Source organism: Patagioenas fasciata, chromosome 26 (assembly GCF_037038585.1).
Source record: "Patagioenas fasciata isolate bPatFas1 chromosome 26, bPatFas1.hap1, whole genome shotgun sequence".
Taxonomy (NCBI): Eukaryota; Metazoa; Chordata; class Aves; order Columbiformes; family Columbidae; genus Patagioenas; species Patagioenas fasciata.
The window spans coordinates 2917356-2934851 of NC_092545.1; the positions used below are offsets into that span (position 1 = coordinate 2917356).

General features: G+C 65.2%; 2 protein-coding genes across 2 annotated transcripts; one reads left to right on the forward strand and one right to left on the reverse strand.

The window, feature by feature from the left end:
* The first annotated feature begins 114 nt into the window (after positions 1–114).
* Positions 115–7605, forward strand: POLD2 (DNA polymerase delta 2, accessory subunit). Its single transcript, XM_065856589.2, has 11 exons — positions 115–237; positions 780–1028; positions 4415–4536; positions 5465–5588; positions 5659–5773; positions 5865–6063; positions 6149–6229; positions 6649–6806; positions 6923–7050; positions 7138–7239; positions 7317–7605. The coding sequence occupies exons 2-11, from the start codon at positions 809–811 to the stop codon at positions 7472–7474; spliced, it is 1407 nt and encodes a 468-aa protein (XP_065712661.1). The 5' UTR covers positions 115–237; positions 780–808; the 3' UTR covers positions 7475–7605.
* On the reverse strand, positions 7552–16807 carry AEBP1 (AE binding protein 1). Its single transcript, XM_065856586.2, has 21 exons — positions 16528–16807; positions 15984–16430; positions 15689–15760; positions 15100–15171; positions 14914–15000; positions 14013–14111; positions 13768–13854; positions 13031–13111; positions 12880–12954; positions 12688–12797; positions 12461–12603; positions 12290–12374; positions 12056–12200; positions 11875–11963; positions 11193–11316; positions 10925–11121; positions 9543–9722; positions 9129–9471; positions 8785–8924; positions 8610–8709; positions 7552–8535 (listed from the first exon to the last, which is right to left on the reverse strand). Exons 1-21 carry the CDS (start codon positions 16757–16759, stop codon positions 7967–7969), a joined length of 3477 nt encoding a protein of 1158 aa, XP_065712658.1. The 5' UTR covers positions 16760–16807; the 3' UTR covers positions 7552–7966.
* Between the last annotated feature and the right edge of the window lie 689 nt (positions 16808–17496).

Here is a 17496-nt window from a genome sequence, read left to right on the forward strand (position 1 = left end):
GTTCCCCCCACAGCCCGCTCCGGGGTCCCGGGGGTTTCCGCCCCGCCCCCGTTTCCACGGTAACGCCTTCGCGCCGCCGCCATCTGCTATTGCCATGGCGATGGGCCGCCCTAACGTCACTTCCGTTCCGCGGCCACGGGACTTCCGGGCTTTGCGGCGTTCGCGCCTTTTCCTTCTACCCGCCCCCTCCGCGAATGTCGGGTTCGCGGTGCGCCCCGACCTCTGACCTCTGACCCCGTACGTGACCCGCGGCTGGAGGGCGGCTGAGAACGGGGGTCCGGGGGCTGGTGCCGTTTGGGGGGTCTGAGGGGCCCGGGCGGGCTGGTTGGGGGGGTCCTGGCGCCCCAGGGCGGGTCTCGGGCCGGGCTGTTTTGGGGGCGGTGTCCTAGTGGGGGTCCTGGTGCTACGAGGTGTTTGGGGGGGTCCGAGCGCTCGGGGGGGGCAGGGGTGTGTTTGGGGGTGTCCTGGGGGACTGTGCCGGCGGCTCTGGGGGCCTGTTCAGGCCCTCGGTGCATTTGGGGGGTCCCGGGGTGGTCTGGTGCACAGGGTGTGTTTTGGGGGGGCTTTATGTTACGATTCTGGGGCGCAACTTGCGGGGGGTCCTGTGGTTTTTGGGTCACTACGATGAGTTTGGGGGTGTCCCGGTGTTTGGGGGACGGGGCTTAGCTGGTGTGTGTTTTGGGGCAGTTTGGGGGGGCAGTTTGGGGGGTCAGGGTGCCCCGCGCTCAGCGCCGTGCCCTCATTCACCACCATCCTTAATTCCTCCGTTCCCTCCCCAGCCCCGTCGGACCCTCCCGCCGCCCCCGCCATGTTCTGGGAGCAGGCGGCCCCCACGGCGCAGGCCCTGCTGGCCCCCCCGGCCGCCCCGCCCGGCACCTTCGCGCGGGTGCCGGTGTCGGCGTACGACGACCGCTCGCAGCCCTTCAGCCTGGGCGAGCGCAGCTTCGCCCGCCAGTACGCGCACGTGTACGCGGCCCGGCTGATGGGGATGCGGCCCAGCCTGGAGCAGCGGGCGCGGGAGAAGTGGGGTGAGTGGGGGAGGTGGTGTTTTGGGTGGATAAACCCCTCGAGATCATGGAGTCCAACCATAACCCACCCCCGGCACTGCCCCGTGCCCTGAGAACCTCATGTCCATCTGTCCAGCCCTCCAGGGATGGTGACTCCAGCACTGCCCTGGGCAGCCTGTTCCAATGCCCCACAGCCCTTTGGGGAAGAAATTGTTCCCAGATCCAACCTCAACCTCCCCTGGGAAACTTGAGGCCGTTTCCTCTGCTCCTGGCGCTTGTTCCTGGGGAGCAGAGCCCGACCCCCTGGCTCCAAGCTCCTTTCAGGCAGTTCAGAGATCAGAAGGTCTCCCCTCAGCTCCTGTTCTCCAGCTGAACCCCCAGCTCCCTCAGCCGCTCCCATCACACTTGTGCTCCAGCCCCTCACCAGCTCCGTTCCCTTCTCTCAACTCGCTCCAGCACCTCAAGGGCTTTCATGAGGTGATCCCGCCACCCCTGGTGCCACCATTTTGAGCCCTGGGGTGATTTTGGTGCCGCCATTTTGAGCCCTGAGGTGATTTTGGTGCCGCCATTTTGAGCCCTGAGCTGAGGGGCCCAGAACTGCCCCCAGGACTCGAGGTTTTTCCTCCCCAGGTCCCAGCACAGGTTCGGTAGCTACCCTGGGCCTGCTGGCCACACCGTGCTGGTCCCAGCCAGGATGCTGGTGGCCTCTTGGCCACCTGGGCTCCCGTTCAGCCGCTGTTGGTTTGAGGAACAACCTCCCTTTTTGGGGAAGGGGTCAAAGCCGCGCAGCCGACGCGGCGCCCGCTGGAAGCTCTTTGATCATTTTTCAGCAGGTCCCAGCCATCACTTCCTAAGTTCACAAGCACACGAGGGGCCAAACAACCCAGGGGTGATTCTGTGGGATGATTTCTCTGCCAACATTTCTAAAATCACCTTTAAACATCAACCTTTTCTTTTGCTCCCCGTGCTGGGTCGAAGCTCCATGTTTTTGGGCTGGGGGCTGTTCCCTCGCCCCGGGGGCGCGTTAGCGGTCGGGGCTGTCATCCCGGCACTGAAGCGTTTCCCGACACCGAGGAGTTTCCCTGCAGCGCAGCGGTGCTGCCGAGGCGCAGCAGCTCTGCCCGGCCCGGCACGTGGCTGCCCTGGCGCGGCAAAAGCCAAATTTCCCCCTCTCAGCCCGGCCAAGCTTTCGCCTTTGCCCATCTATGGAGCTTTTTGGGCTGGATCCGTGTTTTTCCTTCTCTCTCGACCCCGTGGGCTGCGCGGAGCCAAGGGGAAGCAAAGCCCGCGCCGGGCTTTATTTGGCCGTGAGCCTCAGTTTTGGCGAGGGCGGCGGGAACCGGCGGTTTTATAAAGCTCCATATCCCTGAGTCACAGGATGGGACGAGATTTCTGGGGTTTGTCTCCCAGCGAGAAACATCCACAGGCAAAACTGGAGAGAGCAGCCGCCCTCCCCCTGCACGCAGACGGCTGGGGGGTCAAAGCCAAGAATAAGAGGCTAAAACCGGGTTGTTTTTTCGGACTCGGAATGTTTGCATTCCTGGGCTGGAGAAGCTCGTGTTTGCAGCCCTGGGGTGTGTGATGGCAGCGGGTGCGTCCGCTCACGTTGCACCCGCGTGTGAGGAGCAAAGGGGGAGTTTTGAGGGGGGGGAAAGCAGAAAAATGCCCCCCAGGGCAGGAGGGATGAGCTGGCGGAGGAGCCGGCGCGGTGGGGCTGTTCTGGGAGAGGAGCCCGGCCGCTGATTCAAAGCGAGGGGGAAAGACAATTCCTGCGGGCACGCAGAGGATGGGGTGAGATGTCTCGTGCTCAGGGAGCTGCGTTTTATTGCTATTTGCAGACGCTCCCCGGCCAAAAAGCGATGAAGTGTGGGGGCTGCGACGCCGTTCGCACCTCCTGAGGGTCTTGTGGGTTCCCTTGGCCTGGATCTCCCCGTGGATCCCTGCCCTGTGCCTTTCGGGGATCTCCCGCCCCAAAGCGGGCCCTGCAGGCAGGGGTTTCCCTCCTGGAGATCCCTTCGGTCCCTGCTCACGCCTGTGGTGGGATCGTCCCAAATGCCTGGCTGGCGATGGGGATCCTGGGTTCCGGGGGGGATCCTGCGTTGCAGGGAGGGATCCTGAGTTCCAGGAGGGATCCCAGGTTCTGGGAGGATTCTGGATTTCAGGAGGGATCCTGGGTTCCAGGGAGATCCCTGGGGGAGGATCTGGCCCTGGCCCTGCTCAGACCTGGGGGTGGTGCTGATCCCTCTTGCCCATCACATCCAAGCAAGATGTTGGGGTCCCCAGTTTCCTGGGGAGCAGGAGCAGCAGCCCCGGGGGTTGATCCCGGACCCTGCACCCCCATTCCCGGGCAGAGCGGGACCCGAGGGGCTGGTGGGAGCCCTGACCCCATCCCGGGGGTGGCTGTGACCTGTGGGTCCCCCAGACCCCGGCGTGACCCAGCTCTCCCCGCCGCGGAGGAAATGCCGCAGCGGCACTGGCTCCATCTGCACAACACATGTGGGTTCGGCTCCACGGCGGCTCCTCCACCTCTGGCTGCCCTGGACCTTCAGGGCCTTCCAGCTGTCCCGGCCAACCTTGGAATCAGAACCACAGAATCACAGGATGGTTTGTGTTGAAGGGACCTGCCCAGCCCCCCCAGCTCCCCCCCTGCCATGACAGGGACATCTTCACCAGCTCAGGTTGCTCAGAGCCCCGTCCAGCCTGCCCTGGGATGTCTCCAGGGATGGTTCATCCTCCACCTCTCTGGGCACCTGGGCCAGGCTCTCACCACCCTCAGGGCCAACAATTTATTGAATTTCTCTTGATGCAGCCGAAGATGCCATTGGCCTTGGGGGCTGCAGGTGCATGTGGCTGGGTCGTGTCCAATCTGTCCCCACCCAGTGTCCCCAAGTCCTTCTCTGCAGGGCTGCTCCAGCCCATATTGATACCAGGGTTTGCCCTGAATGAGGCTCCAGCCCTTGCACTTAGAATCACAGACTCATTTAGGTTAGAAAAGCCCCTCGAGCTCATGGAGTCCACCCATAACCCACCCCCAGCACTGCCCCATGTCCTGAGAACCTCATGTCCGTCTGTCCAGCCCTCCAGGGATGGTGACTCCAGCACTGCCCTGGGCAGCCTGTTCCAATGCCCCACAGCCCTTTGGGGAACAAATTGTTCCCACATCCAACCTCAACCTCCCCTGGCGCAACTTGAGGCCGTTTCCTCTGCTCCTGGCGCTTGTTCCTGGGGAGCAGAGCCCGACCCCCCTGGCTCCAAGCTCCTTTTAGGCAGTTGTAAAACCTCGTTCTAGATAGAGTATCATTGATTAAGATATAAGTTATTACCGGTGGATATTAACTTGCAGAAGCTGGGCACCTCGCCTGCCCTCGTGGGTGTCCCCGAGGTGCTGAGCCCCGTTTGTCCCGCAGGGCAGGACGTGCAGGTGCGGAAGCTCTGCGAGCTGCAGGCGGGCGAGAAGTGCTGCGTGGTGGGGACGCTCTTCAAGGCGATGCAGCTCCAGCCGTCCATCCTGCAGGAGATCAGCGAGGAGGTAACGCCGGGGACGGTCCCTTCCCCGTTTCCTCTGCTCCTGGCGCTTGTTCCTGGGGAGCAGAGCCCGACCCCCCTGGCTCCAAGCTCCTTTCAGGCAGTTCAGAGATCAGAAGGTCTCCCCTCAGCTCCTGTTCTCCAGGCTGATCAGTTTAATCCCAGTGGGGCTGGCAGAGCAAAACCCCTTTCCTGCTACAGGGGGAGGATGAGGGGGTGTCTGGGGCAGCTCTGCTGTCCCCGTGCTGTCCCAGGGCCCATCCGTTCCCGCCAGCTCCTGGGGAGCACGTTGGGGAGTTTGGAACCCGTTTGTCACAGCACAAGGGTTCAAAGCCAGCGGAGCGCTGGCCTGGCCGGTGATTGCAAACACGTGTCCCGAAGCGAAGCCAGAGCCTGGCTGAGCCGCTTCCCCCTCGGCCAGGGAGCTGTGCTGGTGTTCGCTTTGCCAGGACGCTGCGGGGAAGCATTAAGTGAAACCAGCTCGGCCGGGTGGTGAGCATCTGGTGAGAGCTGCTGGGGCCTCCAGAGCGTCCCCTTCACAGCAGCAGCGTAGAATCACAGAATCACAGAATCGTTTTGGTTGGAAAAGCCCCTCGAGCTCACGGAGTCCACCCATAACCCACCCCCGGCACTGCCCCATGTCCTGAGAACCTCATGTCCGTCTGTCCAGCCCTCCAGGGGTGGTGACTCCAGCACTGCCCTGGGCAGCCTGTTCCAATGCCCCACAGCCCTTTGGGGAAGAAATTGTTCCCACATCCAACCTCAACCTCCCCTGGCGCAACTTGAGGCCGTTTCCTCTGCTCCTGGCGCTTGTTCCTGGGGAGCAAAGCCCCACACTCTCACCAGGAGATGACGGGTGGGGGGATTGTCTGGGGGAAAAGGGACCTTGGGGCAGCTCTGTGCCCATCACATCCCACCCTGTCCCCTCCCAGCACAACCTGGAGCCTCAGCCCCCCCTGCCCAAGTACATCCACCCCTCGGACGAGCTGATCCTGGAGGATGAGCTGCAGCGGGTCAAGCTGGAAGGAGCCATCGAGGTGCAGCAACTGGTGACAGGTAGGTGACAACGGTGGGAGCCACGCAGCGGGCGCTGGCCGGGGATGTCACCGCGCGCTCTGTGCCGTAGGGACCATCCTTGCCCTGTACGGCTGCGAGCAGGACGACGGCAAGTTCCTGGTGGAGGATCACTGCTTCGCCAACCTGCCGCCGCCGCTGCCCTGGAACGGCCCCAGCGCGGACCGGTGAGTCTTGTCACCGTGTCCCCGAGCCCTGGGGACCGTGTGTCCCTTGTCCCAAGGGGAATCACTGCCAGGGACTCGTCTCTCTGTGCAGGTTCGTGCTGCTGGTGTCGGGGCTGGGGTTGGGCAGCGGCAGCGGCGAGTCCCTGCTGGGCACCCAGCTGCTGGTGGACGTGGTGACGGGGCAGCTGGGCGCCGAGGGCGGGCAGAGCTGCGCCGCCAACATCTCCCGCGTCCTCCTGGCCGGGAACCTGCTGAGCCAGAACACCCAGAGCCGGGACACCATCAACAAGGTACCGCGGGGTCGGGGGCTGTGGCCACGGCTGGGGTTTGGAGGGGACATAGGGACATTCTCTCAGTGTCTCCCCACCCACCCAGGCCAAGTACTTGACCAAGAAGACGCAGGCGGCGAGCGTGGAGGCCGTGAAGATGCTGGATGAGATCCTCCTGCAGCTCTGCGTGAGTGCTCAGAGCGGGACGGGCTTGGCCAGGGAGTTGGGGACGTTCTGGGAGGGAAAGCGGCTCCCACGCTGGGGAGGCAACGCTGGCAGCGCCCGGGGAGCTTTAGATTAGAATTGGGAAATGATTTCTTCCCCAAAGGGCTGTGGGGCATTGGAACAGGCTGCCCAGGGCAGTGCTGGAGTCACCATCCCTGGAGGATTGGACAGACGGACATGAGGTTCTCAGGACATGGGGCAGTGCCAGGGGTGGGTTATGGTTGGACTCCATGAGCTCGAGGGGCTTTTCCGACCAAAACGCCTCTGTGCGGTGACGCCAAGCGCGGCAGAGCCGGCACTGAGCTCCAGCCAGGGCTTTGCTCCGTGCCCCGTGTAAGGCCGGGGGGTTTGGCCGCTCCGGTGACCCCGTGCTGCCCGCAGACCTCTGTGCCCGTGGATGTGATGCCCGGCGAGTTCGACCCCACCAACTACACGCTGCCGCAGCAGCCGCTGCACCGCTGCATGCTGCCCCTGGCCAGCGCCTACGCCACGCTGCACCTCGTCACCAACCCCTACCAGGCCGACATCGACGGTGTCAGGTGACAAAACCTCACCTATCACCAGCTCGGTGACAGCTGCCGCCAGCGCGGGGTGGTGGGGCAAATCACGGCAAGTACAGGCGTCTGAATCTCTCCTTTCTGCCTCAAAAATGTAGGTTTTTGGGGACATCAGGGCAAAATATCAGCGATATATTCAAATACAGCAGCATGGACGACTACCTGGAGATCCTGGAGTGGACGCTGCGGGCGGGACACATCAGCCCCACGGCCCCCGACACCCTGGGTAAGGTGGGGGCTGCCGAGGCGGGGGGTGTTTGCCCCAAAAAGGGGTGCGGGTGCGAGTTTCCCTTCTCATTTCTGTCCCTCCCAGGCTGTTACCCCTTTTACAAATCGGACCCTTTCATCCTCACCGCCTGCCCTCACGTCTACTTCTGTGGAAACGCTCCCCGTTTCCAGTCCAAGCTGCTCCAAGGTGGGTTCCACAGCCCGTGTCGCCCCCCGATCCTCGCTGGGGGTGTCACCGGGGGGCTCACCCACCTGTACTTGCAGGGGACGAGGGGCAGCGGGTGCTGCTGGTGACGGTGCCGGCGTTCAGTGCCACACAGACTGCCTGCCTGGTCAACCTGCGCGACCTCAGCTGCCAACCCATCAGCTTCTCTGGCTTCGGGGCCGAGGACGATGGCGGGGACATGGAGGTCGGGCACTGAGCAGGGCTCTACAAACCTTGGTGTCACCCCCGGGGGGGCTGGCACGGACCTGCCGGGGCACGGCAGAGATGAAACGCTTGTACCAATATAACCTGATTTATTTGTGTAATAAAAAAACTGTGTGGAGGGGAGAGGGGCTGCGCCTCCCTCCATACGGGCCCTGCCCTGGAGAGCGGGGCCACCCCCGCGGGGACGGGGACACGGACAGGGCTGGGTCCTGCGTCCCCCTGTCCCTTGCCAGGCTCCCCGTCCCGCAGGACGGTGCAGCACGTCCTCTCAGGGGGACCCTCGGCAGCCGCCAGCCCTCAGGGTGTCGGCATGGGGGGCCCTGCAGTGCTGGGTGCAGCGTGGGTGGGGGGCTGGACCCCCCCGGCTCAGAGCGGGGCTCCGCGAGCCTTTGGAAGCAGATGCCGGAGCCTGCAGCGGGCAAAACAAAACCATCCGCGAGCGTGCGGCCGCGGCTGGCGGCAGGAGCGAGGGGACGAGCGTCCCCTAGTCCCCAAAGTTCACGGTGTAGGTCTCGGCTGTGGTGAGCGGCTGCGCCGTCCCCGTCCCCAGCTCCCAGGCCTCTGTCTCCGTCACCAGCTCGGTCACCACCTCCGTTTCGGTTTCCATCTCCCAGGTGCCAGCGGTGGGCGGCTCTTGGCTCCACGGCGCGTAGGTGGTGCTGCTGAAGGCCAAGGGCAGGGCCGTGGTGGGCGGCAGGGCCGTGGTGGGCGGCGGGGCCGTGGGGCCGCTGGCGGCCGTGGTGCCATTGAGCCGCCGCAGCCGCATCTGCTGCCGCAGCCGCATGCGCTGCCGCAGCCGCATCCGCAGCCGCATCCGCTCGCGCGGCGTCATGGGGCGGCCGGGGACGATGCGGCGGATGGGCCGGTTGCCGTTCATGGCCATGATCTCCCGGATGCGCTTCCAGTTGGAGCGGGAGAGGACGAAGTTGCACTGGGTGGCCCCGATGTCGTAGAACACGCTGCAGGTCTTGACGCTGGGGTTGTAGCCCTCGGCCCGCGCCGTCACCCGGTACTCGCCGGGGTTCAGGATGCGCCAGTAGTCCCCGCCGCTGGCTGCGGGCAGGAAGGGGTGAAGGAGGCGGCACACGCTGCCCGTGCCGCGCTCCCGTGCCCTGCCTGCACCCTACCTGTCTGCACGTTGTGGTTGATGCCCCCCACCACGATGGTGGCGTTGGCGATGGGTTCTCCCTGCTGGTCCGTCACCAAGCCCTTGATTCCGCGATGGACCTGCCGGAGGAGAAGGGGACATGAAGGGTCACAAGTGGCTGCCTGCACCCTGCCCGCACCCTGCCCGCGCCCCACCTGCTCCATGAAGGTGAGCAGCGACTCCTTGTTGTTCTCCCACTCCTGCTGCAGTTCGCTCTCATGGGGGAACTTGTCGCAACCCAGGAACACGGAGAGCTCCAGGCAGTTGGTGTGCAGGTAGCTGAAGTCATTCAGACCTGTGGGACAGACGGCCAAAGCGCCCACCCAGCTGCTCGCTCGCACCTTTGGGTGCTGGAGGGAGCGTGGGCTGGACAGACTGACACTGTGTGGTGTTCGGACACACAGGACAAACAATCAAAGCGCCCACCCAGCTGCTCGCTCACACCTGGAGGGAGCACAGGACGGCCAGACTGACGCTGCATGGTGCCGCACGCACTTACTGCCAGCCCGCGGGTGCCACTTGGCCCCCTGCACGATGCCCATGGCGTTGGTGACGTCCTGCGTGTGGCAGCCCCCGCGGAAGGTCTCGGTCATGGTGAGGTGTGCCGAGGCGTAGGAGATGGCGAGCCAGCGGAAGATGGCGTGGTCGGGCGTCTCCTGCACCTCGGGGTTGTCGTCCTCGTAGTCGTCGTGCGGTGTCACGCGCGGGGCGGCCGTGGCGCTGGGCGGCCGTGCCGTGTCGAAGGGGAAGGACACCAGCTTCTCCCCGCCCTGCAGGTTGGCTCCCAGCACGAACGGGTTCTTCTCCATCCACGCCAGGACGGCCCGCGTCTCCACCGCCACCTGCATGGTGCCACGGCGGTGTGAGCCACCACGGCCCCGTGGCCCCCCCCGCGCCGCATCCCGCGCCTCACCGCAGCGTCCTCGGCCAGGTAGTGCTCGGGGATGGGGATGTGGTGGTTGGGGAACTTGTGGGGCACCAGGCGCCGCTCCTCGGCCGCCCACAGCGCTGAGGCCAGGTCAGGGAAGTTCTCGAAGAGGTCGTAGCCCTCCTCCGTCCAGTGGCCCAGCGCCCAGTTGCCCAGCTCGGAGCCCTGCGGGAGCCCGGGGCAGCGGTGAGATGGGGGCACCCCAACCCCCCACCCATCCCACCCCCCTGCTCCACCACCTCATCCCACCACCCTGTCACCCCATTCCTCCTCTGCTGCCTTGTCCCGCTGCCCCAGTGTCCCATCCCACCAACCCATCCCACCATCGCATCCCACTGTCCCAATATGCCATCCCATCTCACCGTCCCAATCTCCCATCCCACCATCCCGTCTCACAATCCCACCACCCCATCCCACTGTTCCACTATCCCATCCCACTATCCCATCCCATCATCCCATCCCACAGGCCCACCATCCCATCCCACCTCACAACCTCATCCCACCACTCCATGCCACCCCATCCCACCACCACATCCCACTGTTCCGTCCCACCATTCCATCCCACTGCCCAGCCACCCCATCCCACCAGCCCACCATTCCATCCCATGGACCCGCATCCCATCCCACCACCCCATCCCATTGTTCCACCACATCCCACCATCCCATCCCATCCCACTGTCCCATCCCATCCCATCCCATCCCACTGTCCCATCCCACTGTCTCACTGTCCCATCATGCCAGCCCATCCCATCCCACCATCCCATCTCTCCATCCCACCATCCAATCCCGCTATCCCACCATCCTATCCTGCTGTCCCACCATCCCACCATCCCATCCCAACATCGCATCCCATCCTGCTGTCCCACCATCCCATCCTGCTCTCCCACCATCCCACAATCCCACCATCCCATTCCACCATCCCATCCTGCTCTCCCACCATCCCACAATCCCATCCCATGTCATCATCCCATCCCACCATCCCATCCTGCTGTCCCACTATCCCATCCCATCCTGCTGTCCCACCATGCCATCCCACAATCCCATCCCATCCCACCATCCCATCCTGCTGTCCCACCATCCCATCCCACAATCCCACCATCCCATCCCATCCCATCCCGTCCCATCCCATCTCATCCCATCCACTATTCAATCATCCCATCCTGCTGTCCCACCATCCCACCACCTCACCCCACCTCACCCCACCTCACCCCACCTCACCCCACCCCACCCCACCCCACCCCACCCCATCCCACCCCACCCCACCCCATCCCATCCCACCCCATCCCATCCCATCCCGCTGTCCCACCACTCCATCCCATGATCCCACCATCCCCTGTCCTGTCCCACCCCACCATCCCCGCCCGCACCGCCTCTCGCGCCAGCTCGTATCCGTCGGGGTTGAGGGCCGGGACCAGGTGGATGCGGGTGTCGGTGACCAGGTTGCGCACGCGGGGGTTGCCGTCCCGGTACTCCCGGCACAGGAACTGCATGAGCAGCAGCAGCAGCTCCCGGCCCAGCGCCTCGTTGCCGTGCAGCCCGGCCGTGTACCGGAACTCGGGCTCTCCTGCAGGCGGGGGGTCAGGGTGCTGCCCGCACCCCCGCCCGCGCGGGGTCCCCCCGGTGTCCCCGACTCACCCGTCTCGTGCTCGCCGGGGTTGTCGGAGATCTCCATGGCGTAGAGCTTCAGCCCCCGCGAACTCTTGCCGATGTTGTAGATGCGGGTGATGGTGGGACACTCCTCGTTCACCACTTTCATCAGCTGCGGGGACATGGCGCGGGTGGGGGCTGAGCCCACCCCACCCAGGGTCCCACCCCACAGAAGGTCCCACCCCACAGAGGATCCCACCCTATGGGGGTTTCCATCCCATGGAGCATCCTAACCCATGCAGAAACCCACCCCATGGAGGAGCCCACTCCATGGAGAAACCCAACCCATGGAGGAGCCACCTCCATGGAGAAACCCACCCCATGGAGGAGCCCACTCCATGGAGAAACCCAACCCATGGAGGAGCCCACTCCATGAAGGGTCCCACCGCACACAGGATCCCACCGCACAGCAGATCCCACCCCACAGAGGGTCCCACCCCAAGGAGGATTCCACCCAACAGAGGATTCCACCCCGTGGAGGATCCCACCCCATTGGGGGGTCCCATCATGTAGAGGGTCCCACCCTGTGAAGGATCCCACTCCATAGAGGGTCCCACCCTATGCCAGATCCCACCCCAGAGAGGGTCCCACCCTGTGGAGGATCCCACCCAACCGTGGATTCCACCCCACACAGGATCCCCCCCGAGCAGATCCCAGTGACAGTGCTCACCTGCCTCATGTCCTTGTAGGAGTGGTGCCGAAAGTCCAGGTTGTCGCTGGACGTCACCTCGTTCTGCTGGGTGTAGTAGCTGCTGATGGCTGCAGAGGGGACAAGGGACACCATGGCGGGGGCTGTAGAGGTGGCACCACCCGCTGTGACCCCCCAGCCGCTGTTTGGGGGTGTCCCTTACCAGAGAGGGGACAGCCCAGCACCTCGAGGCGCAGGCAGAGGCTCCCGTTCCACGTCCGGGGGTAGACGCGGATGTACCGGGCAACCACGGGCTCGGGGAACTCGCTCAGCACCGGCGTGTCCTTGTCCACATTGCCATAAAACATCTGCCGAGGGGGACAAGATGTAGCAGAGGGGGGGTGACAAGGTCCCCATTGTCCCCGCGTTCCCCCCAGCCCATTTCGGGGTCCCGCACCATCTCCTCGTAGCCGTTGCTGTACATCACCCAGTTCTGGCTGTCATTGCTGAAGCCCACATAGAAGCTGGTGACAAAGTCCTCGCTGCGGGAGGAAAGGGGGCAGGTTGGGATGGTGTGGTCCCCCCAGCCTGTGTCCCCAAATCTGTCCCCTCCCGCTCGTCCCCATACTGGATCTGGGAGTCGCGTCCTTGGGTGATGACGCCCGTGAACTTGGTGGCCCGGCGGGTGTCGACCTCCAGCCAGTGCGCCCGGCTGCTGTCGTCCTCGGCGCACCAAGCCCCGTCGAAGAAATCGTCCTCGTTGGTACCTGCCTGGGGTGGGGACAGGGATGGGGACATTGCAGGGGGGGGTCTGGTGGCATTGAGGGGGGTGGGAGGTGTGGGGGTGACCATCACCTGCATGTTGAGGCGGCCGCGCTGGGCGTGCAGCCCGTGGCGCAGCATGGAGGAGGCCAGGAGCTGGTCGTCCTCGATGCGGTGGGACTCCAGGCCGATGGGGGGACATCCTGGGGACAGTGGGGGGACAGGGGGTTATGAGCATCGCCCCCCAGCGGGGTGCCCGCTGTCACCTGGGAATGGGGCACTCACTTGTCTTCTCCTCCGGGGGGGCCCATTCGTCCTCGTCCGGGTCCCACTTCTTCCCGCCCGGTTTTTTGGGTTTTCCTGGAAAAGGGACACGTGAGGGGGGGACAGAGCTTGGGGGGGACAGGGTGCGGGGACAGCGGGGGGTGGCACCCACCTTTGCGGTCCCGTCCCTTCTCCTCTGCCCAAGGATCCTCCTCCTCCTCCTCCTTGCTGCCACCGCCCTTCTTGGGCTTCCCTGGGTGGGGACAGTGGTTGGTGGGGATGTGTCACCCACCCAGGGACATGCCACCCACCCCAGGATGTGTCACCCACATGGGGATGTGCCAGCGACCCTGGGGACATGACACCCACCATGGGAATGTGCCACCAACACTGGAGATGTGCCACCCGGGGATGTGCCAGCCAGGGATGTGCCACTCATCCCAGGGACATGTCACCCACCCCAGGGACAGGCCACCCACCCGGGGATGTGCCACTGACCCTGGGGACATGCCACCCACCCTGCTGATGTGCCACCTAGCCAAGGGACATGCCACCAATGTTGGGGATGTAACACTGACCTTGGGGATGTGCCACCTCCCCTGGGGACCTGCCACCATCCCAGGGATGTGCCACCCCCCACAGGGAAGTGCCACCAACCCTAGGAATGTGACACTGACCCTGGGGATGTGCCACGTGCTTTGGGGACATGCCACCCACCCTGGTGATGTGCCATTCACCTTGGACACGTGCCACTGACCCTGGGGATGTGCCACCTGGGGATGTGCCACCCGGCATGTGCCACTCGTCCCAGGGATGTGTCACCCACCACAGGGACATGCCACCCACCACGGGGATGTGCCACCTGCCCTGGGGACATGCCACCTATCCTGGGGACATGCCCCATCTCACCAGGTTTGAGTTTCTCCTCGTCTGTCTCCATCTCCTCCTTCTCTGGGTGTTTCCTGGGCTTTGGGGGGGGTGGCAGCCCGTACGCCACTGTGGGGACAAAGGGGGGACTGGGGCACCCGTCTGGGGACAAGGGAGGGCGAGTGGCACCGCTCGGAGCCCAGCTGGGCACAGGGAGGGGATCCGAGGCAAAGCCCCCCAGGGATGGGGGTCCTGGGCTGCCCCAGCCCCCCCGGCTCGTCACTCACGGTCATCGTAGTCGGGTGGCTCGAAGGTGTCATCGTAGTCCCCTTCGGTCACCGGGATGGGTGGGGGGGGTGGCTGTGGGGGTGGCACCTCCGGCTTCGCTGGGGAGGGAGAAAGGGACAGAATGGGGATGGGGGAGGATGGGGGTGTCCCCGTGCCTCAGTGTCCCTATTGGGGTCCCCTGAGCCCCTATAGGGTCCTCATGTTCCTGCAGAGTCCCCTGTGTCCCCACAGGTTCAGCATGTCCCTGGGGTGTCCCCATGTCCCTGTGGGGTCCGTATGGGGTCCTCTGTGCTTCTGTGGGATCCCAGTGTCCCTATTGGGGTCCCCTGTGTCCCTGCAGGACCCCTCTATGTCCCCAAGAGACCCCTGTGCCCCTATGAGGTCCCCCATGTCCCCACAGGACCCCTCTATGTCCTCGTGGGATTCCTGTGTCCCCAAGAGACCCCTGTGTCCCTGTGGGATCCCCGTGTCCCTATGGGGTCCCCATATTCCTGGGGAGTCCCTTGTGTTTCTGTGGCATCCCAGTGTCCCTATGGGGTCCCCATTTCCCTTTAGGGTCCCCAGTGTCCCCATGGGGACAACAAGTCCCTGTCGTATCCCCATGTCCCTGTGGGGTCTCAGTGTCCCTATTGGGGTCCCCTGTGTCCCTATGGGGTCAGCATGTCCCTGTGGGGTCCCCCATGTCTCCACAGGACCCCTCTATGTCCCCATGGGATCCCCATGTCCCCAGGAGATCCCCACACCCCTATGGGGTTCCCCGCAGCCCTTGTGCTGTCCCCACGTCTCTGCGCTGTCCCCACGTCCAGCCCAGCTCCAGGGTGCCCCGAAATGACGCTCCCCCGGGTCCCCAAGGGGACTGTCCCCCCTCCTTGTCCCTTGTCCCCCTGTCACCGCACTGACGCGTCTCCTGGGGCTGGGGCCAGACTCTCTCGGGCTTTTTCCTGCTGGGGGGTTTGCGGGGCTTCTGCTGCCGCCGGATGTACTCGACTGGGGACAGAGAGGGGGGACAGTGACCCTGGGGACACGAGGTGGAGGGGAAGTGGGGGACACCCCCTCTGTCCCCAGCTGTCCCCCCCAGCACCGTACAGTCCTCGTAGTCCTCCCGCTCCAGCTGCTCGTTGTAGTCCAGGGTCGGTGGCTCCGGCTCCTCGGGGACGTCTGCGGGGAAGTGACACGTGGGGCAGGGACACAGGGGGTGGCACTGGGGTGCAGGGAGGTGGCACTTGGGAATATGGAGGTGGCCTCAAAATGCCAGGAGGTGATGCTGGGACTCAGGGAGGTGACCCCAAGGTGCAGGGAGGTGGCACCAGGGTGCATGGAGGTGACACTGGGACTCAGGGAGGCGGCCCTGGGGCACAGGGAGGTGACACCGGGGTGCATGGAGGTGACACCGGGACTCAGGGAGGTGGCCCTGGGGCACAGGGGGTGGCACTTGGGGATAGAGAGGTGGCCCCAAGATGCCAGGAGGTGACACTGGGACTCACGGAGGTGGCATTTGGGAGGAGGAAGGTGACATCGGGGTGCAGGGAGGTGACATCGGGGTGCAGGGAGGTGACACTGGAGAACAGGGAGGTGGCTCCCGGGCACAGGGAGGTGGGTGCAGGCACAGGGAGGTGTTGGGGACAGGGAGGTGGCCGCAGTGACAGGGAGGTGTCCATGGGGACAGGACACTCACCAGGCTCCGGCTCGGGGCTCCAATCTTCCCGTCCCGGCTCCCAGGGCTCCTTTGGTGGCTCCTCTGGCTCCCCTGGGGACAGTGACACTGAGGGGCTGGCGGCGCCCCCTGCCCCCCCAGCCAAAAGAAACCCCCCTCTTGGGGAGGAAGGCTGGGGGGACAAGGGAGGTGACCCACATGGGGGACAAAGCCCAGCCAGCCATGGGGTGCCACCAGGGACAGGAGGTGACACCGTGATGTGACAATTCCACCCCTAAACCCAGCTGGTGGTGACCATATATCCCCCAAAACTCACCTTGGCCACCTCCATCCTCCTCCTCCTCGTAGGGCGGAGGCAGCTCCGGGAACTGGGGTGTCCCCATGTCATCTTCACCCCGCGGCGGCTGTGGGGGGCTGGGGGGCTCCGGTGGGACGGTTGGTGGCTCCGGTGTCTTCTTACCAGACGGCTTTTTGGTGGCCTTGGGGGGCTTCTCCTTGGGCTTCTTGGAGCCTTTCGAAGGTTTTTCGGTGCCTTTTGGAGCTTTTTCAGAGCCTTTCAGGGTTTTTTCGGAGCCTTTCGGTGGCTTTTCCTTGGGCTTCTTGGGGGGCTTGTCCTTGCCCCTGTCCCTGTCCCTGTCCCTGTTCTTGTCCTTGTCCTTCTTAGCGCCTCGAGGTCTCTCTTTGGGCTTTTTGGTGGGTTTGGGACCTTTTTCCTTCTTCCCTTTCTTGGGTTTCTCGGGCTCCAGCAGCCGCTCCGGGGAGCCTGGGGGGGGGTGAGGGGGGATCAGCCACCCCGCCGGCTTTGGGGGCGTCCCCACCTCCCTCTGCCCCCCCGGCCAGCCCCGGTGCCGCCTGCTCACCGGTGCCGGTGCCGGTTCCCAGCTCGGTGATGAAGCCCAAGTCGGTGCCATCCCCGTCGCCGTCCCCGTCGCCGTCCCCCCCCTCCCGGGGCCCGAGGAACCCGCGCAGAAACTCTTCGATCTCGGCGTCGGTGAGCGCGGGGGGGGCGGCGGCGGCTTCGGGCTCGGCCCCGGGCGGCAGCAGCGGCAGCAGCGCGGCCGCCAGCAGGAGGCAGGAGCGGGGCGGCCCCATCGCACCGGCCCCGGGCCCGGAACCGACAGCCCGGCCGGGATGGGATGGGATGGGATGGGGGGGCGGGATGGGCCGGGGGGGGAGGGATGGGCTGGGGGCGGGGGCAGGAGGTGGAGGCGGCACCGAGAGGCCGGGGGGACACGGGACCGGGAACGCACCGGGAACGCCCACGGCACCGGGGCTGCGCAGAGCGGGAGCGGGACCGGCACTGCACGGGAATGGGGCTGCACGGAGCGGGGCTGAACCGGGGCTGCACAGAGCGGGAGCGGGACCGACACTGCACGGACCGGGGCTGAACCGGGACCGGCACCGGGGCTGCACAGAGCGCGACCGGCACTGCACCGGTACCGGCACCGGGAGCGCCCACTGCACCAGCACTGACAGAGCGGGGCTGCACCGGCACTGCACGGGAACGGGGCCGCACGGACCGGGACTGAACCGGGAGCACTCACTGCACCGGGACCGGCACCGCAGCGACAGAGCAGGGACCGCCCTGGCACTGCCTGGGATGGGGGCTGCACTGGCACTGGCACTGCAGCAGCCCCGTCCGACCGCGGCAGCGCTGCGCTGGGACCGGCACCAGCGCCCACACTGCGCAGGGGGGACACTGCACGGGGGGACATTGCAGGGGTGGGACACTGCACAGGGGACACTGCACAGGGGACATTGCACGGGGGGACATTGCACAGGGGACATTGCACGAGGGGCCATCGCACAGGGGACACTGCACGGGGGGG